The 20,793-nt window shown below is 44.4% G+C and overlaps 2 protein-coding genes across 2 annotated transcripts in view; both read right to left on the bottom strand.

The window, feature by feature from the left end:
- The window catches only part of mcm2 (minichromosome maintenance complex component 2), a 10,852-nt gene extending 340 nt beyond the window's left edge, over positions 1-10,512 (bottom strand). Inside the window, exons 1-20 of the mRNA XM_084464216.1 lie at positions 10,457-10,512; positions 9,347-9,531; positions 8,839-9,011; positions 8,538-8,671; positions 8,045-8,183; positions 7,393-7,490; positions 6,976-7,097; positions 6,449-6,656; positions 6,050-6,184; positions 5,575-5,766; positions 5,121-5,214; positions 4,831-4,909; positions 4,200-4,371; positions 3,443-3,569; positions 3,010-3,122; positions 2,265-2,432; positions 2,108-2,182; positions 1,751-1,933; positions 1,141-1,296; positions 1-214 (exon numbers count right to left, since the gene is read on the bottom strand). The exon at positions 1-214 is cut by the window's left edge and continues 340 nt beyond it. Coding sequence (XP_084320342.1) covers positions 104-214; positions 1,141-1,296; positions 1,751-1,933; positions 2,108-2,182; positions 2,265-2,432; positions 3,010-3,122; positions 3,443-3,569; positions 4,200-4,371; positions 4,831-4,909; positions 5,121-5,214; positions 5,575-5,766; positions 6,050-6,184; positions 6,449-6,656; positions 6,976-7,097; positions 7,393-7,490; positions 8,045-8,183; positions 8,538-8,671; positions 8,839-9,011; positions 9,347-9,531; positions 10,457-10,462 — 2,670 coding nt within the window. The 5' untranslated portion in view covers positions 10,463-10,512 and the 3' untranslated portion in view covers positions 1-103. The remainder of the gene's footprint in view (positions 215-1,140; positions 1,297-1,750; positions 1,934-2,107; positions 2,183-2,264; positions 2,433-3,009; positions 3,123-3,442; positions 3,570-4,199; positions 4,372-4,830; positions 4,910-5,120; positions 5,215-5,574; positions 5,767-6,049; positions 6,185-6,448; positions 6,657-6,975; positions 7,098-7,392; positions 7,491-8,044; positions 8,184-8,537; positions 8,672-8,838; positions 9,012-9,346; positions 9,532-10,456) is intronic.
- A 3,250-nt stretch (positions 10,513-13,762) lies between these two features.
- pigu (phosphatidylinositol glycan anchor biosynthesis, class U) lies at positions 13,763-20,570 on the bottom strand. The gene is made up of 12 exons (XM_084464221.1): positions 20,405-20,570; positions 19,696-19,760; positions 19,494-19,553; positions 19,250-19,312; positions 19,011-19,120; positions 17,396-17,496; positions 17,129-17,226; positions 16,870-17,024; positions 15,818-15,961; positions 15,557-15,681; positions 15,229-15,371; positions 13,763-14,962 (listed from the first exon to the last, which is right to left on the bottom strand). Exons 1-12 carry the CDS (start codon positions 20,532-20,534, stop codon positions 14,849-14,851), a joined length of 1,308 nt encoding a protein of 435 aa, XP_084320347.1. The 5' UTR covers positions 20,535-20,570; the 3' UTR covers positions 13,763-14,848.
- Between the last annotated feature and the right edge of the window lie 223 nt (positions 20,571-20,793).

The raw sequence follows: 20,793 nt of genomic DNA, 5'->3' as shown, positions 1-20,793 counted from the left end.
TTTTGCTCCTTCAACGACCCCATTTGGAATCGTTTATCAAAAAATACACAAGGAAAATGTACACGTATTTACAAGCAGCGGCCCGCGGGTAATGGACGAGTGTCTAGAACTGCTGCTGGATCAGCTTCTTCTTGGCATCGTGGGAAAAACGGTTGGAGGTGAAGAGCTCACTGTCGTAGAAGGAGGACAGGCTGTGGATGTTGATCTGCCTCGCCTGGGGGGAGAGGAGGGAGAGAGAGAGTTGGGACAGGACAGTATGGCCACTAGAGGCTCAGTTATGGTTCCACATCCATGTAGTCATGAACCTATTTTTTTAGTGAGTGGACCAATCAAAGCCCTTGCTGCAGCGTCCAATTGATGCAAGGTTACAATTTTTGGGAGGTGCACGTCAGGCCATTGCGGTGGACGCAAGGAGGGTCCGCAAGGACGTAATGGGGTCCGTAATGCGTTGACGTGGAACCATAACTAAGCCGTGTTTTATTTGGCATTTTGTAAATCCATTGATTTCTGTCGGAAGACTCATTGCGGGTTAAACGGAAACGGAAAGGGGGGCTGGCTGTAGACTTTTTGCTCAATCTAGCCCTAATATTGATACGGAGAACCGAGCGAAAAGACAACAACCAAGCGTAAACAGCCCCATTTCAATGGGATTTACAAAATGCCAAATAGAACACGTCAGAAACTGTATTTCGCTACAACACTTGATTTGGAACATCAACAAACACCACTAACCACTCAGTGAGTTGCACATTTCTGAAAACAAACGTTTAGGGTTGTTTTAAGGACAGAATGCCCATAGACAGCCATTCTGAAGCAGGCAGGGGCAATTCTAAATTAGCTTAATACCCGAGACAGGACCAATGGTCAAAATTTCGGTGTCAACCACTATTTCATCCTAGACAAACCAGAAAGGGGGGCTCAATGTTCAAAATACCGGAATTGTCCTTTAAGCCACCACACAAGAGGACGTTGTTTTGCGTATCCTGCAGCTTAAGACTCAAACAAACTCCTCACTCCTTATACATTCAGCTCAAGGCCCACCAGTGGACGGTCCTGGAGCGGCCGTCATGGCCAACCCTCCTCAGCTGAAGTGCATTGTGCAAGTGCATCTAACAGTAGACGGTCTCCGTGGCGACATACCTTCTCCTGCAGGTCCTTCTCGGGGACCTCAACGATGTCGCTCTGCGCTCCGTATCGGTTCCTCTGATAGGCCATCTGCTCGGCCACCAGCTGCTTCAGGATGAACAGCAGCAGCTCGTTGTTGTCGCGCTTGAACGCCAGGTAGCGCGCAAACGTCTGCAAACAAACGTGCACACACAATGAACCCGATGCAACACTGCAGGAAATACTAAAGGTTGGTGTCCCAGAAGCTCCCCTTCCTCTCATTCCTGATCTTCCTCTTCACGTGAGTGTAGCACTCAGGAAGAGCCTGAGTGCTACACTCTGGGTTACTTTAGACAACTCTGACCTCCTCTTGCTCACCAAAGACATTAACTCTTCCTCCACATCAAGGATACATTAGCCGAGGACGGGCTGGTCTAGCCATCAACTCTTCCTCACCTTCATCATGCTTATCATCATCAATATCACCATCATCAATTACTACTAACTCCTCTTCATCAAAACCAACTCCTCCTCAACTTCGTGCCCCTCCTCACCTCCATCATGCTCCTCATCCTCATCAATACCAAGTCCACTTCTATTGTGCTCCTTAACTTCAGCAGTACCATAATGACCCACTGGCCCTCACCTTGCGCATGCTCCTCATGACGCTGAACTTCTGTGTGTCTATGAAGCTCTCCAGCATCACCCTGATGGCCATGTTCACGTCGTCCTCCAGGACGTAGTCCCGCAGGTGGATGCGGGCATGGGCCTCGGCTAGGCGGATCATGGACTCGATGTGACGCACCGTGATGGGGATGCTGCCCGTTGCCTGGGGTTACAGAAACAACTTTAGAACCACATCCCAGAGCGGTGTCCATTCATGTAGGCCAGGGTAGCTGATTAAACACAATATCTCCCAGAGTTCAGTGGGGTAGAGATAGGCTAGCTTCGGATAGCATTTGCAACACCATCTCCCACAGTTCAGTCTGTTTTGGAGGCTCACCATGGACTCCTTGCGGAGTTCACTGTAGATACGGGCCACCTTGTCCTGGTCCATCTGGTTCAGCTTGGGGTGGATCTAGAAAACAACAAGAACAACAAACTGTCAGAAAACAACACAATGGACATGTGATGGTGAGTGTGCATGTCTGTGTGCGTACCTTCTCCTTGGAGTAGATGATGAACTTCCTGAGCAGCTCCTGGGGGATGAGGGGGACGTCTGAGGAGTTGGGGAGGATCATCTCCTCCAGGCCGGCCATGCCGCCCTCCTTGTTGCTAGGGTGATGCTTGATGTGGGAGCCAACCACAAAGCGAGCCAGCATCTCATCCTAGAGAGGACAATAGAATATATGTATATGTTCTTATTTCATAAAATGTATCCTTTATTTAAACAGGAAATCTCATTAGATACATTTATCAACAGAGACCATTAAACAAATAGACCTATAGAAGTTAGACAAGACCAGCAGTTTACACATCCAGTTTGCATAAAGCCAAAAGCGAATACACAGATCAACAAGAACAGACAGAGCAAGCAGAAAGTAAAAAAAAATTTCAGATGAGATCGGAGCATAGTCCATGGGATTTTTGCAAGTCATTCCATATGTATGGTGCATATAAAAAAAGTTTGTTAAGTAGGGTCTTTTATTTAAATACGATGCAGTGCAATTCCCATCTCTTTGCTAAGGAAGATCAATCAACCCTATAGCATAGATAATGCAATGGTAAGTAGGACAATCAATTCTACATAACTGGTAACCAGAATTTTAAAAAGTGTACTGGGTTAAACAGCACTAATACAACGCAGTGCACTGTATTAAACAGCAGTAATACAACAGCCTAACTTGCACGTCACTCTGGATAAATGACCCATGATGTAAATGTTACAGTGCGTGCTTGTTTTACCTGAACAGGGTCCACTGTGTCTCGGACAACACACAGCACGTCAAAGCGAGACACGATGGGCTCCGTCAGGTCCACATTCTCAGAGAAGGTCAGCGAGGGGTCATACCTCCCACCTGTGAACACAGATGATCATCCCCTCCGTTACACCACAGAGCCAATCATCTCCTTTACACTACACAGCACCTCCCTGTTACACCACACAACCAATCAGCATGCTCTTTTACACCACACAACCAATCAGCATGCTCTGTTACACACAGCCAATCATCACCTCTGTTACACCACAGAGCATGCTCTGTTAAACAACACAGCCATTTCATCACCTCTGTTACAGCACACAGGCACAGCCAATCAGCACCTCTGTTAAGCCAAGACCAGATCAAAGATGTGCAGGATTATTTTTTTAAATGTATTTATGAGAGTGAGTAAGTACCTATGGGGTTAGAAGCAGCAATAACAGTGCAGCGGGCCTGTAGTGAGGTAACAATGCCAGCCTTAGAGATGGAGATGCTCTGCTGCTCCATCGCTTCGTGGATACTGGTCCTGTCTGCGTCATTCATCTGGGAGAGAGAGGATGATACAGACAGACAGAGCAGAATATTGTGTGTTATGATATGGATCATATATATTCCCTCAACAGATGACAAAACAGTTTTTATATTTACCCTCTTTGGGGGTCAGAGCACAGTGCACTGCCTCCAGACATGTTTCAACACCAAGGGAACTACTTAACCAAAGTTTTCAACTCATGTTTCACTTAGGTTTGAAACAAAAGTAACGTGTGTACGTACGTACGTGCGTAGGCTGAGAGAAGGTCACGCGTTATACCGCAACTTCCGTTCTATCACGACCTATGAGCCGTGTTGTTATAGTTAACAGTCCCCAGAACGAGACGAAAAACCACAACGAGAAGAACAACAAGACAAGCAGGATAAACTGAGTTTTCCCCCCGATCATTGTATAAAACCGACTAACTGAAACGGTGATCCCTCTCGCCACTAAAGGGTCATGGATATCAGTCAGGGATATCACTCTCTCCGAAGCCCCTCCCTCTTGCCACTAAAGGGATGTAACTGTCAGGGATATCACTCTCCCCGAAGCCCCTCCCTCTTTCTCTTTTCCCTCATCCCGGGCAGTCCATCGCCAGATGAGGAGGCTGGGGACGGGGTGAGTTGCAGGCTGGGCCTCACCTTGTCGAACTCATCGATGAGGCACACGCCGCGGTCTGCCAGCACCAGGGCCCCGGCCTCCAGGGTCCACTCCCGGGTGACCGGGTGGCGCTGGACATACGCTGTCAACCCCACCGCGGACGCACCCTGACCCGTGGTGAACACCGCCCGGCTGGCAACCTTCTCCACGTACCTGCATCGATAAACACAACTTAACATACTGCACCCACACACAATAACATACTGCACCCACACACACACACACAATAACATACTGCGTACACACAAACACACACACCCCACCTACACACCCCTTAACATACTGCATCCAAACACACCATAACATACTGCACCCACCCACCCTAACATACTGCACCCACCCTAACATACTGCACCAACACTAACATACTGCACCCTAACATACTGCACCCACCCTAACATACTGCACCCACACACTCCTTAACATTGTACACCCACACACCATAATATACTGCAACAACACACACACGTTAACATGCTACACCAACATGCATACCTTAGAAACACCACCCTGAACAGCCCCCCTTCTCAAGCAGACTCTAAACACAGGACTGTTGGTTTGGCTCCAGCTCCTCATTCTCGTGAAACTCAATGGAACTAATGTTGTACATACTTAAGGAACTGGGATTTGGCCGTTCCTGGGTCCCCACAAAGCAGAATGTTGATGTCGCCACGGACCTTGTGTTTACCACCTGGGGGAGGACGAGAGAGGAAAAGGGGGAGAGAGAGGTTGGTTAAAGGAGGAAGCTGATAAGAACATCCTTACTGCAGTCAGTATCAGGAGAAGTGGAATGAGAGCTTGAGGAGGCGAGTCTAGAGATCAAGAGGGTCTGAAAGGGGAAGAAGAGGCGGAGGTTGAGCTGGACAAGGAGGAGTTGTGAAGGAGGAAGAAGAGGTGGGTACCTGGGTTCTTCGGCTCTCCACCGAACAGAGCGAGACCCAGGGCTCTCTTGATGTCTTCGTGGCCGTAGATGGACGGTCCGATACTGGCGAACACCTGTAGGAGGAACAATAACGTGAAACAAGGCATTAGAACCCTCATTTTTGTAGCTGCATGGAGTGAGTCATTGTGCTTTCATCGTTGGGCCAATAAATGAGGCGATGGCTCGACCAGATACTTTTTATTTTTCCAATTTTAAGAATTTAAGTATATTATTAAATATTATATATATAATTAATGTGTGAATAAAGCCCTGTGTGTTTCCAGGTGTGCATCTAAAGTGTGAATAAGACCCTGTTGTGTTTCCAGGTGTGCGTGTTAAGTGTGAATAAGACCCTGTTGTGTTTCCAGGTGTGCGTGTTAAGTGTGATTAAGACCCTGTTGTGTTTCCAGGTGTGCGTGTGTCATCGGGCTCACCCGCTCGCCGATGCGCTCGTCCTTGGACAGCGCCATGATAGCCTGCACGTCCTCGTCTGTAAGCGCTCCCACGGCAACACGCTGGTCGCGGCAGGAGATGTGATTGGCCAGGATGACGGTAGCGAACACTGGGAAGCCATTGGCCATGTTGAGAGAGCCGTCGTAGTTGTTGTGGTAGATCCCCGTCAGCTCCTGACCATGCGGTTCAATGAAAGGTAAACACAAAGGTCACGTTTAAATGACGCACAATCAACTAATGAAATGATCACTATTTAACACAAGATACATTTGAAAAATTAAGCACAAAAATAACATTTAAAGTAAGTTCAAAATGAAAGAACTGTTTAAATCAAGTTTAATATAAATTTTGTCCATTGTCATTTAATAGTTATCCACACGGATAATGTTAACGATTATTTCCAATACTTACTGTTAAAAAATGCATAAAAAATGTAAATATGAATGGTCAACTCACAATCTCATCCCCAGGCCTACAGTTGTCCACCAGGTCAGCCAATAGGATGGCGTCTTTGGAACGTGGGAGGCGGCCTGCGGCCACCTTACCAGGGCTCTCCTGGATAGTGATTCGCTGGTAGTTCTGGTATACAGTCTGGAGGAGAAATGTGATTGGTTGAGTGATTAAATACATATTAAACTTAATTACGGTGAAAACATTTTGACCCCAGACACGCATTCAAAAATAGAGTGAACAAAGCCGTGTATTGAAAATTGTAATGGTAAAGAACACAGCTTGAAAGGAAAATAGATAACAAATAGGGATGTTAACTATGAACAGTTTTTTGTATAAAAGTGACTGTCAAAATACTAGATGAGGTTAAACATGTCATGTACTGTAAACGTAGAGAGCCAGTACCTCCTCCATGTTGATGTCAAAGGGCCCCATGGACTGACACTCTGGGCAGGAGCCGGGCTTCACCTCCTGGTTCTGGGACTGGAAGAATGGTCCCAGGACGAAGTTACACTTGTTACAGTTGTACTTGACCATGGCTAGCTGCGGCAGCACCCCGGTACAGCTGGTCACCACCCCGCTGGTCCGGATCAGCTGGTTCAGATGCAGCTGCCTGCAGCAACACAGACAGGGGGCTTTTAGTTTGAAATTGAACTTGTGAAGGAAGAGGAGGGCAGGGGGTTTTATTTAGAAAATTCGCAAACTGAAGAGGGATTTTTTAATTTTGAAGCTGACTTGGGGGATACTAGCATTAAAATTAACAAACTAAAGAGCTGAATCACTGATTTTTAATTCAGAAGGGGAGAAGAGAGAGGCAGGCAGGATCTTTTTACCAATAACCAACCAATACAGAGAGGGAAAGCATACTTATTCATATAATGAATTATTGGTAAGTGCTCACAAACAGATCATGTTCAAAGTGTGTGTGTCACCTGAGTGAGCGCAGCTCCTCTACCAGCGGCAGGTTACAGATGCGGACGTGGATCTGGTGGGCGATGCGGTCATATTTGGGGAACATGGCCAACACCACCTCCTTAGCCGCCTCATCAAAGATCTGACAACACACACAGAATATATTACTACAAAGACAGCTATTTAACTAATAAACACACTGTTACAACTGTGTTACACAACTAATACAGACACATTCTACTTATAAAGTAGAGAGTTAACATTACATAATATACAAATAATTTACCCCACAGTTTACTGTTTAGAACTAGATAGTATACAACTAAATAAACATACAAATTTGACTTTTTTATAATTTATAGTGAATTGGTTGATTAAGTGTTAATTAACAAAATAATGACTTGTGGCTGCTTGATGGCCTGGAGACAGAGACTCACCTTGAGCATCTCTGTGGGGGCCTCGGGCAGGAAGTAGGCCAGCACATGTTCTCTGGCTGCCAGGTGTTCATAGTTCACCACCAGGCTCTCCTTGTTCTCTGGATCACACACACACACACACACACACACACACACACACACACACACACACACACACACACACACACACACACACACACACACACACACACACACACACACACACACACACACACACACACACACACACACAAAAGGACCAAGATGCCTTAACCATAATCTTGTTATGGATAGTTATGGATAATAAATAGATTGCTACTGCTGGCCAAGTTTGTGTGTGCCAATTACGCACTGATAGATCCCCGCCCCCGACCACTTGATTGGTTGTAACAAAAAGAAAGCAAAATAAATTAAACACCCCCCCATTGGACTACAGATATTGATCTAAAGTGTAGTGTGATTCTACTCTGACCCATACCTGCTGCTTAATGCCATGGATCTTATTTCACTGTTACAGTCACTTTAGATATGGGCATCCGACATTTGACTATATAGAATGGGCTGCTTCTTGTACTGTATACACTTCAGTGACTGCCCTACAGCCCAACTCTGAACTCTAATACGGTTATACATTTAAAGATGGTAGGTAACCACAGCATTAAGGAGCTCCTACCTTTGCACATGTCGCTGATCTTCTCCTTGAAGACATTGTGTCCGTTCTCGTCCACGTGGGTCCGGAGGAAGTTCTTGAAGCGGTGGTAGATCTCCAGCCGGGGGGCTGACATGGACACCCACTCCCGCACCGTGTGACCCTAGAGCAAGGCAGCAGCAGGAGGAGGAGAGGATTGTCAGACACAAACCAAGCAGGCTGGGAAATGGTTGGGGTTGTAAGTTGGTACTTATTGTAAATCGCTTTGGATAAAAGCGTCTGCTAAATTCCCTAAATGTAAATGGGTTGTGGTTGGGCTATTGCTCCACGAGAGAAGCATTGACCCCGAGATCAAATTACAGCCAACCAAGTTATTATACTCAGTACTTTATTTTATTCTGCCAATTAACACACTTTGTAAATCAGTGCAATAAAAAAGAGGTGAACTGTCATTCATTTTTTAAGTGATCCAAACTACATTACCCAGAGTGCACCAGGTTAACTTAAGAGAACAGACCTTCATGTCCTCCAAGTTTTCGATGCTCTCGATCATCTCCTCGTCTTCTCCGTCTCCGGCCCCGCTGTCCGCTGCCCTCTCAGCCAGTCGCCTTCTCCGAGCTCCGGGACGCTCGTCATCCTCATCCTCATCTTCTAATCAGAAAATAAATAAAACAAATAAATAAACCCCTAGCTCGACTACGCTGGGCTACATTCTCACCAGATGGTAAGTTCGGACCTCTCCGTTCAACTCTTTCTCCTCCCTCACTGTAGAGGAGGGCCTCCTCATCCTCCACCATCTCCTCTGCTCTCCTCCTCACCATAGAGGAGTCCCCTGCGGAGTCGTCCACTGAGGCCCTGCTCCCGGTCTCTCCTACTCATGGCCTCCTCAGCAGCAGCCCTGGCTCCTGGGGAGAGCTCCGACAGCTCATCCTCGTCCAGGTCCAGACCCTCCGCCTCGTAGCGGTCCAGTTCGGGGATGGCTCGGTAGTCTCTGGAGGAGGGGGGTGGGAAGACATGTTTTTAGACTTGTCATTGAAACACATTCAAAACAATGATATGGTATAATATGTCACCTTTCACCTCCCTCTTGTCCTCCCTCTCTCGTCTTACTTCTCTATCCCTCCCTCCCTGCCCTCCCCTCCAAGAAACCCCCCCCCCCGCACCTCTCCTTCCACCCGTCTCCTTGTCTCTCTTCCCCCTCTCACCAAACATTGATCCATCCTCTCTCTCTCTATGCCTACCTACTCAAACTCCCTCGCTGGCCTCACTTCTCAATCCTTCTTGATTTCACCCTCTGTATCCTGCACCATCTCACTCCTTCCTCACCTCTCCATCCCATCACCGATCAGATCATCTCCGTCTCCCTCCTCCTCCCCTGGCAGGGCCTCCCCCAGCAGCCCCTCAGACTCATCCTCAAAGGGGGGCAGGTCTCTGCCAGGGCTGGATGTCATGTCTCCTCTCCTGGGGGCCCTCGTGGGGCTGGTGGCCATCTGGAACGACTCTGAGGAATCCTGAACCACCCAACACACAACATATTATAGAGACACACATAAATACAGATGGCTTTAGGAGCACAACCAAGTACTTATAGCTATATAGATACAACAATCTGGTCTATATGATTATAGAATGTGTGCATTCTCTGCATTTAATACATCCTGTGCTATGAGCAAGGTGAAGTGGGCTGCCTGCCTCACAGAGTACCACCCCAAAACCAACTCCGGATATATGGCCCTAGCCTTGCCTGATTGTGGACAGAGCAGAACGTTAACTTGGGTGTCTTTGTGGTGTGGGAGGAAACCAGAGCACCCACGTGAACTCGTAGATTACATACCAACTGCACACATGGGGGGGACAAAGCCCTAGTCCCTTTCTTGTTCTGAATCCTGCGCTCAATACTGGCTCCAGAACTATAAAATACAGTCGTATAACCAACCATTGTGTGTGTATGTGTGTGTTCTTTATCGAGTGAACAAGATTTACACGTAACCACACACACAGTTTATAGAATAAATGAAGTATGCTATAATAGCGATATGGACAAATTATATCGATACTCATCGTATCGATTAGGGGCAACGTTTATGTAAAAACTATGAATAGATGGCAAGAAGCACATGGCCAGGAGAAGAGACATAAGTCGCATAACGTTAACACAGCAAAGCCGTGCTAAGTAACCGTTAGCGGTAGGGACATATTGCTTACATTTTTGATTGTAGTATTAAGTATTAAGTCTTCAAATACAATTAGTTGAGTTGGTACAGTTTGGTAGTCTTGTCTTTGTTATGATAAATACAGGTCAGTATTGCCCACACATATAAAGCAGCCATGGACATTACAGCGAAAGGTGAAGTATAGTAACTTTATAAATTCATATACACTGTCAAAAAGGCGATATATTGGTTCGCTATGTTGTATTTAAAACGTTTTACTCACCGCCATTATGAGTGCGTCTGTAGTAGTCAGTGTCTTGCAACCGATGACGTCTTCCTGCCTAGACTGAGTTTTCGCGCGAAACAACCACGTGATTCACAAAGCCCGCGAAAGGTTATGAATATTCAATGAGAAAGTTCAGGAACAGCGTTCTCATTGGCCAGTGAATACAAATATGGGCGGTGCTTCACATGAATTGATTTATACGTCACTTTTTTCCCGGGAAAACAGCATGCTCCACTTCCTCTCATGCAAAGGGGCGGTGTTTCGGAGTTAAAAGACCTATGTCACGCTATAAAGCCCATCGACCTATAAGATAAAGCCGGCCACACACCGGCGCGGACGTATTTCCACACCGGCGGCGGCTAGACGCGCGCAAGCGCTCGTCGGCGTGCCGCCCGCTACCCTTCACGCCACTGTCCTATTGCATAGCGTCGCCGCCCCTGAAAAAGCGCCTTTTTTAAAAAGCTCTTGTACATCGCGGCTTAATACAAGGTCCTGAGGGGTGTTCCACAAAGCCGGTTTTATCACTTACCCAGCTAAGTTAACCCAGGGTTAGCGGCAACCCTAGGTTTTCTGTTCCAAAATGAACACGGTATGTAAGTTGCTATAGAAACATATGCTCTCAATCAAACCTGGTCGGAGCAGGTTTTGCGCAGGTTAAGTTTGGAAGATAACCCTGTTTTGCTCAGAGTAGGCAATTTAAACCCGCGTTTATCGCAGCTTTTACGTGTTCGCCTGTTGATATCGGAGCGCAAATAATTCGTGCAATTCACAGAGATTAATTAGACCACGGCTCGACATATTGTCCTTTCCGGATGACTTTTTGCTGGAAAGATATAGTTTTTCACGTGATTCTTTGATATATTTAAATAGCCTTCTCCAACCCTACATTGCAAATGTTACCAATCGTGGATCTGCCCTCAGTTCACTACAAACAATTTGCATAGCTTTCCGTTTTTTTGGGACGGGTAGCTTTTTGTACAGTGTAGGAGATGCTGAGCACATAGGCAAAGCTACCGTCTGCCGCTCAGTGCGTCTATCTTGCGCTGAAGCGGTTGTTGCGTAAGTTCATCGTTTTTCCAGGCCATAAACCCACGAGACGCATTCAAATGGAGTTTCACCAACTTGCAGGTCAGCATTATCTACTTTAAGTGTTCCCAAATGGCTCCGAAATTATCCTTGTTGACTTTTCATCTGGGTCTTATATTTCAGGATTTCCTAATGTAATTGGGTGCATTGATGGCACACATCCAATGTAAGCAATACATTTCAACAGGGTGCGTTGCATTATGAACATATCATAGACCTCATATAATTGTTGTGCTTGTGCAAGATAGCTCAAAGTTTGTATTTGATCGCAGGGCAATTCGATGGGGATCTCCTAGGAGATCGAGGGTATCCATGCGCGCTGTGGTATATCTTGATAGCGATTGGTGGTCGTGGAACATGGAACGTGGAACGTGGAGTCATTTGGCCAAAGATTTTTTTATTGTGAAGATAGCAAACTTGTTTCTCGCTCATTATACAGTCGGTTATTATCAGGGGTGCACATAACTTTTTTAGTTTTTTTTTTGCAGGTGGGGAGACGCAGAAGTAGTATCCTACACGAAGATACACGTGTAGTTTTGTTTTTATGACCTGACGGTGAGTTACGCAAAGGCGCTGTAGTGGCACAAGTGACGTTACGCATCGCTGATTATGGGCGCGCATGCGTACTTGCGTACCAGTTATGCGCACCCCTGGTTATTATACAGTCTATGGTTGGTTGATTGGTCGGTCGGTCAGCCGTCGTTTCTCTCTCCCCCCCCCCCCCTTTAAAAAAAAAATCTTTGGGTCTACACGATTCACGTAAATGATCTATTTTGAGTTGAAAACGGCGAAAGGTGACTAGTTTGCAGGTATGATATATATATATATATATATATTTAAAATATAAATTATTTTAAAAAATCCAAAAAAATAATTATATAAAAATAATTATCAAAAAATTATATTTAAAAAATGATATAATTTTTTTTTAAATAAAAAATAAAAATAAAAATTTGACCTGCGCGTGCATCTTTTTTTTTGGACCTGCGCGCATCTTTTTTTTTGACCTGCGCGCATGTCAAAAAAAAGATGCGTGCGCGCAGGTCCAAAAAAAAAGATGCACGCGGTAAAAAAAAATGTATTATTACTTTTTTAATAATTAATTTTTATTTTTATTTTTCTTTATATATAATTTTTTTTATATTATTATTATTTTTAACTCCCCGGAGTTTATTTTTTATTTATTATTTAAAAAAAATTGCGTCCTCCTTGGTCTGTTGTTGTTCTGGGATACACTAGCTTTATTTGCACTCAGTGGCCCATCCTTGTCGGAGGCCTTCTGTACCTGTGAGGTAGAATGGAGGGGGTCCGATTTTTCCTTCTCTCATTTACTCCCGTCTCTCATTCAAACATACGCGCACACACAGCTCCAAGTTGTCTCTACTATATTTCTGCTCCTTTCTCCCGTCATAAGAACATTACTGTATGTAACCGTGGCTATCTGTTGCTTGGCTTTCCCACTAAGATAGCTTTCTTTATAAAACATTAGTATTCATTTTTAGTGTTTCTCATGTCACAGAAACCACAGTGAATCCTGTGTTTCTGTGCCCCGCTGTGGTGTCGACAGCACAGAGCTCCGGTACCGTTACAGGACAGCGGTGGTTTCTTTCAGCTTGTATTGTATTCCAATTTTAGCGAAAAACACACATAACATTAGCTTGAAAGAAAAAACTGTTTAAGGATGCTTATCTTTGCGTGAATTTTGGGATGACTCGTCTACCAATGACTTCAAGTTGGTTGTGTTTTAACCGGTGATTGTTGCGCCAAACTGCCCACAAAGGGACACTTGCTTGCGACACAGCAAGCGCCTGCTAGTTGACCTGCCGGGCGGGACGATCAGTACTTCCCCACATAAAGAGCTTAGTTCTGATTGGATCGCTTCCCAAATCGTCCCGCTTACATTTTTGTCTCATTTTTATTCGTTAACGAAAGTGTCAAAAGATTTCGTTGTAGTTATCGTCTCGTTTTCGTCAGACTGTAGACCCCCCTGCCACCCCAATGTTTTCTCAATGGATCTCCACGCATCTCACAAGTGGCCAATTTTGTTAAAAAAACGGCGAATTTCGCCAAAATGTGACTAGTTCGCATGCCTGTGATGTACAAGTCATTTTCTGTGATCTAGCTCCATAATGCCAGACAGGTTGCCTGATTAATTTAAGAATTCCAAGCCTGTAACATTTTTTGATAAATAAATAACCACAGATTACTAGGTTTAATAATAACCTGAAGTTTAATAACCCTTTTTATACACATCATTCATAACTTCTTTGATCATTTCATAACATTCATCATCACCCCTTTAAAAAAAGCAGTTAACCAACATATCATACATAAAACTTAACATTAAAATATGTACAGTATCAAAACAACGCATAGGAAAGTCCAGGCAAAACAAACAAAGAACCCAAAGCATCCAATGTAGAAAATAAATTAATAAATTAGGATTTCCTTTTGAGTTCATTGGAGACTTAATGTCCATAAGGGCAAATCCAAGACCAAACAAAATAAAGTTTAATTACGTATCTATTGCCGTCAACACTGGGCAGAGAAATCCATTGAAAGTCGTATTAGAGGAGAGACAGAAACAGTCAGAATTAGATTTCCCTTCACTATTCCCAGTTTCACAGTACTTCCTGTTCTAATGAAATCAGTCTAAGCATAATGATCCAGGAATAAAATTGCCAATTAAACAACAGTGCTGAGTGGTGTTGGAGATGTGAGCTTATTAGTTTGAAATCCTCAACCTCCTGTTGGTGTTCAACTAAATTTGACAGCAAACATTCAAGGCCTGCAACGGACCATAAATAAAAGCAAAACTTTGATCGCTATTGAGCTCATATTATTTTAAAACATTGAGCGGAAACATGCATAGTTTACACCAATAAGTCCAACTAGTTCTCAGCAATTTCATGCTCAGAGTTAGTGAGTCTTTTATTTGGAAGGAACAGCTCATATGTTTCTTTTTTAACCCATTTCGACTGACAGTACCAGCAGTGGAAAAGGGGGATTTGAGGTGAACCACACTAGGAAACCCCTAAAGTGAGTCGGATAGTTTTGAAATAAAGAGGCCATGGTCAAAGAGGGCTGTCTTGGATGAGGACTCTCTGGAGGACTCTTCAAAATAAGAAGATGCAAAGAAAGAAAACGGGGTGATCTAAAATGTCTGAAAGCAGGCAGTGTGCGAGTGTGCGAGTGTGCAAGTGACAATACACTGCCCAGGTTGTTTCCATGACAACAACCTCTGCCACATAAAGATCAGAGTTCAGGTGTGTGTATGTATCTAGTTGTGCATGCGTGTGTGTGTTATTTGAGCACCAGTGTGGCCTCAGAGCCGTCCTTCTTCTTAAGGTACAGGCCGTTGGTCAGGTGGTGCTCCCTCCGTAGGAAGGCGTAGAAATAGTCTGAGACCAGCAGGATCTGGAGAGACAGGTTGAATGGTCAGACAGGCAGGGAGATGGACAGACAGGGAAGGAGTCAGAGAGGGAGACATATAGGGAGGGAGGGAGACAGATGGGCAGACAGACTGACCGATGGTGAGGCAGACACAGACAAGGAGAAAGACATGGGGGAGGGGGAGACAGACAGGGAAGGAGGGAGACAGATGAAAGGGAGGGAAGGAGACAGGCAGATAGACACAGACAAGGGGACCGACATGGAGGGAGGGAGACGGAACAGACAGGTACCTGAGCCACACTAAACAGCAGTGTGATAGCGTAGTAGAAGTTGGAGTTGGCACTGCCGGCGTAGATCCAGAGGTGCCAGAGTACCGGGAACAGAGCTGAACACGCCAACAACACGCAGCTCACCAGGAAGATGTTCCTCAAGACTGCCATCCAGTCACAGCAGAAATACATGACATCACACAAGAGTAGAACACATCAGAGATCATAATACGTTGGAGTACAATATGTTACGAGTACACAAGGGTGGAGTGGAGTATTCATCTGTTGAGGCAGAAATTAAAGTATGGTCTACTAGTGCTCACATGCATGAGTGAGTGTGGGTACTTACACCTGTACAAATGATTCCAGACTGGCAGGAAGGCCATGTAGAGGGAGAGGTCTCCCACCGTGGGGTACGACTTGAATATGGCGATCAGGGCAATCTGCATGAAGATCAGAAACACTGGGTGTTCCCTGCAAAACACACACACAAATATATTGAGTGATCTGGGGGTCTCGGAAACAAGAGAATGTGAAAAGAGAAACTGGAAGCCACTTATAAAAGAGCGTGTGTGTACATGCGTATGAGTGTGCATTTGTGTGGACCTACTTGAGCTTGATGGAGAGCGGAAGGGTGTAGAAGAACACGTTGATCTGAAAGACGCAGAGGAAGAAGAGGCGGAAGTGGTCGAACATCTCAGCGAAGAAATACCAGAAGAGACCGATGTTTGGGGTCAAGTCCGGTACCGACAGACTGGAGAGTGAGAGAGAGATAGATATAGGGGTGAAGTCACGTACAGACCGACTGGAAAGAGAGACAGTGAGAGCTACAGGGGTCAAGTCAGGTACCGACAGACTGGAGAGAGAGATTATTTTTGCCAGTGTGATTGAGTGTCACGTGAGAAAGACGATAGCCATTTGGGAGCCAGGCTGCCAGGCTGCAGCCAGGCTGTTATACCAAAAATTAATCAAGTAATCAGCCATGGTGGCAAAAGTGGGGTGGTCTTCCTAAATGGAAGAACACAAGTTTTGTTTTAGGGAAGAGTCAGGCGTGCTAACCCCTTGGTTACGACCTACGCCAACTCTATGGTACCTTTTTAGTACGGCGATGTTAAGTATATGAAAGATGTTTAGTAAGAGATGTTGTATATGAAATGCGCCACACACTAACGTTTTAATTAATAAGTCATCAGGAAGCCTAACCCTCACTCGGACGCAGACATTAAATACATCGCTGCTCAGACGGAGCATCCCCATTCACACAGACCGTGGCGTTATACTATAAGTGTTCAACTTCTCTCTGCCCTGCAGTCAACCGCTGCCCGTTAAGCTCCACCGGGCCCAGGAGAAGAGACATAAGTCCACCGGGCTGCCGGTAGTCCTTGGTCATGCGTCTTTGTGCCGTCTGAGTGTCTTTTCCAAGGCACTCAGATGGCACAAAGATGCCACCTTCTTTCACAGTAGAGTGGAACGCTCACTTTGTGTTTTGGATAAAAAACATAGGATTATACACCTTTTTTCTCTAAATTGGGGACTTATTTCAGTGACAGTGAAAAAAAATGACAGATCTATGTTGACATTTAAGACAAATTACCACATTTTAACAAAAGAAAAGTGGTTTTGGGTTTAACTCTTTAAGTAAAGAGTTGAGTTAGTCCTCACATGAAGCCGTAGACGGCAGGCAGGAAGTCCCAGGAGCCCAACAGGAAAAAGGACAGGCAAATCAGGACGAGGAGGCTTCCCAGGAACATGAATAGGTACTGCAGTGTGTAGAACCAGAAGCTAGACCGCCTCACGTTCACCGGGATATACAGACGCTGGGGGGGGGGGGGGGGGATGACACACACACACACACACACGAATGAGGACTGCAATCAAATATTTGTATGAGGTGTATGTGTGTGTACATTTGTGAGTTTACCTGCAGCAGGTAGAGCAGTGCGGGGACACATAGGGTAAGAGGGTAGATGGACTGGTAGGTGGCTAGTGCCAGGAAAATGGCACTCAGCAAGGCACTTCCTGTTACACAATTAATCATAATCAACCGGAGGAACATTACAGCCAAACAGGATCATCCTGTTGTAACTAAATCAATAACTATCTTCATATTGTTAATTAAACAACCAATCCAGTTTAGTGTGGAGCTCGACAGAGGCCACTGTAAACAGGAAGTAAATCAAACACACACCTCTCATGGTGGACAGGATGAAGAGGGCAATGACAGCATTGTTGAGGCCACAGGTACACTTGGCTACGCAGGACACGATGGTGAACGGATTCAGTAGGTAACTAGAGAGGGGGGGGGGGGGGGGTCAAAACCACCAACATCATACAGTACTGTATGATGGATAGATCGGCCAGCCAGTTAGTAAAGTAAACTGGATATGATAGGAGGCTGATCTAGCCATCATAGACCTGGGTGGACACTGCTACTTGCGATGTATGAGAAGGTTTTGTAATTTTAAACGGCTTGTCATAGCCAGAGATGTATAGTAACGAAGTTGAACTACTTCACTACTGTACTACAGTACTAAAATGCTGTATCTGTACTTTACTGGAGTATTATTTTTTTTTACTCCTACTTCACTACATATTTTTGATGAGTTTAATACTTTTACTCCAATACATTTTTCATGGGCTGAATCGTTACTCGTTACATAAAAATGTTATCCCATTGATTTCTGTTTGAAGACTCATTGCTCGTTGGCCGGAAACGGAAAGGGGGGCTGTTTGCATTTGGTTGTAGTCTTTTCGTTCGGTTCTCCGTCTCAACAGTAGGGCTAGAACCGAACGAAAAGACTACAACCAAACGTAAACAACCCCCCTTTCCATTTCCGGCCAACAAGCAATGAGTCTTCCAACAGAAATCAATGGTCTTTACAAAATGCGATAAAATAGCAATCAAACACGACAGAAACTGTATTTCGCTACAATACTTGATTTGGAACATCAACAAACACCACTAACCACTCGGTGAGTTGGACATTTCTGAAAACGAACGTTTAGGGTTGTTTTAAGGACACGTCGCCAGCCAATCTGAAGCAGGCAGGGGTGATTATAAATGAGCCAAACACCTGAGACAGGACCAATAGTCAAAATGTCGGTGTCAACCACTCTATTTCAACCTAGACAAACCAGAAAGGGGGCTCAATGTTCAAAATACCGGAATACCCCTCTGGCCTTTGAGATGTTTTTTTTTTTACATAAACACTTGTATGTGGCCTTTGACAGCTTTAAGACAGCTCTGTATGTATTCCTGTCCTCGTACTGCTGCTACAGCCAAAGGAATTGTGTGTCCTTCAGTTTAAATATTTGAGATAATATAAACAATATTCAAACTTTTGACTGCTTTCTTTAATATAAACATAACATAATACTTTTACTTTCAGTACTTGAGTAGTACATTTTAAAATAAACTACTTGCAATACTTGCTTTATTGCTGTACTTTTGCAGTACAAAACATTTTGAATACTTTAGTACTTCCACTTAAGTGGGGTGTTTAAAGAACACTTCTACTCAAGTGACTTTTTTGATACAGTACTTGTACTTTTACTTAAGTCTGGGTCTCTAGTACTTTATACATCTCTAGTCATAGCTAATCAGCATCACACCTGATTGTAAAATGGTTTAATGCATAGAACAAAGTACTTTAGAGGGATGTTGTAGTACTTGAAATAGGATTACTTTTTTCCTTGTTTATTGTATGTCCCACACAATTAAATCGCCTTGGGTCCTGATGAAAGGTATAGGCTATACAAATCAGATGTATGACTATAACTTATTAAGAGTAACTAGTACTTACAACATGGCTACTTTGAGAGGAATGTAGTACATTTCCGTGGGACTTCTGATGAGTTCGAGACAGTCCATGGGGATGCGATCAGCCTCCAGAGCGAATTTCTGCTTCCTGAACTGAGAGAGACAAGATGGAGTCAACAAAGCTTGACTCCAGCTTCCTTGAGTCAGCTGCAGCTCAGAAACGAACCCTTAACATCTGATAACATCACCGTTTATAGACAGAAGGTGAAAAAAGTTCCCTACCACTTGTTTGTTGTAGTCCTTCACTGCCAGGTAGAGAGCCACAGCAGTAAGACAATCTGCTAGCTAGATACAGGGTTAGCGAATCAGAGAGAGCGAGAGATACAGAGACAGTCAGATACATTTTGAAGACAGAGAAATCATGTCTCTACAATGTTACCAAGTTGAGGTTTAAGCTGAAGTTAAACACTACATTCCCCATCACTGCTGTGCCAGTAAAGACTTGGCAGAGATTCATCCGTCTCACCATGAATGTGATCTCTGCGTAGTCCATCAAAAAGTGGAAGAGGTAGATGACCATAGGAGTCTGGCAGAAAGACACAGACAAAACAATATTATTAGATTCACTGTGAACATACAGCTGTAGAGTGTGTGTGTGTGTGTGTGTGTGTGTGTGTGTGTGTGTGTGTGTGTGTGTGTGTGTGTGTGTGTGTGTGTGTGTGTCTGACCTCATGGAAGACATCTCCAGAGTACGGGGAAATGTCGAGGTCCAGCAGAGCCAAACCTTCCACCACTAAAACACAACGCATTAGCCATTTCACGAACAGTCCATATAGATTATATACAATGCTGTAGATTTCTGCTGAATCATAAAGACATTAAGTACATTGTGTTGGTTTTGTACATCACCATAGACCTTACAAGTTAATATATTCATTGTTTTATTGTGAGAAACGTCCATCTACAAGGCTTAAGTGTATGCATTAGTAGAGATGATGGTTAGCGGTTCTGGCCACTCCATCATCAAGTATTAACAAGTGTCATGGAATTTCATCCGCAAATCAACTCAAATAAGCTTTTATGGTTCAGTTTCGCAAAAAATATCGAACTTAATTACTCATTAGAAACCAGATCTACTTTAGGAGATCCAATATATACGAGTGCTTAGTCGGGAGATGGATCAACAGAGAAAATAAATATTTGACATTACACAAGGAATACAAGCTTGTGTGCGCAATATATATAAAAATGTTTAGTCAGTCAGGAGGACACGAACCGTCGCAATTCATTTGGTCTACGATAGCGAGAGCAGATTTACGTAGGAAAACCTGCTTGGCAAGTCCATTATTCAAGCCAACAATAGCTGATGGTAAAGCGAGCTATAGACAGCCTGTTCGACTCGGGTTGAGTACATTTGCTGAATTCAAATCAACTGACCTCTTTTCCAAGCATTTAAAGGAGAAACAACCTCTACTCTCTCTGAAATTAAATTCGCTAAACTTGATCTAAATAGCGCTGCACGGATTGTAACAGCTACAATCAAAAGTAGAGTCAAGGGAGCTGCCATCTTGATAGGAAACTACTCGCCCCGCGAAGGGCTTGATGGGAAACCGAGTTTACCTTTAACCAAAGTCCTTCTAGGCCTTTGGCCGTGTCTCTGCTTTAACAGACTACGGAAATATGCATTCTTATTTATCTGTTAATTATTTTATATATTTAAACCCTATAACTACACACTCGTGAAATAAAAAATGTAATCTAAGTGTCAAATCCTGTCAGCTTTGTCAAAACAACCAAAACCAACACAAAACCACATCGCTTAAAAT

This window comes from Micromesistius poutassou, assembly GCF_964030765.1.
Source record: "Micromesistius poutassou genome assembly, chromosome: 2".
Taxonomy (NCBI): Eukaryota; Metazoa; Chordata; class Actinopteri; order Gadiformes; family Gadidae; genus Micromesistius; species Micromesistius poutassou.
This window is presented reverse-complemented; position numbering and strand designations above follow the sequence as displayed.

Excerpts from the sequence above, each read along its gene's own strand:
- pigu (XM_084464221.1), bottom strand. The coding sequence starts at position 20,534 with ATGGCAGCTCCCTTGACTCTACTTTTGATTGTAGCTGTTACAATCCGT. Across the intron at positions 19,761-20,404 it reads TTTAAATGCTTGGAAAAGAG|TGGTGGAAGGTTTGGCTCTG; the intron begins GTCAGTTGATTT and ends GTTGTGTTTTAG. Across the intron at positions 17,497-19,010 it reads CCTCTCAAAGTAGCCATGTT|TTACCTACTGAATCCGTTCA; the intron begins GTAAGTACTAGT and ends CCCCCTCTCTAG.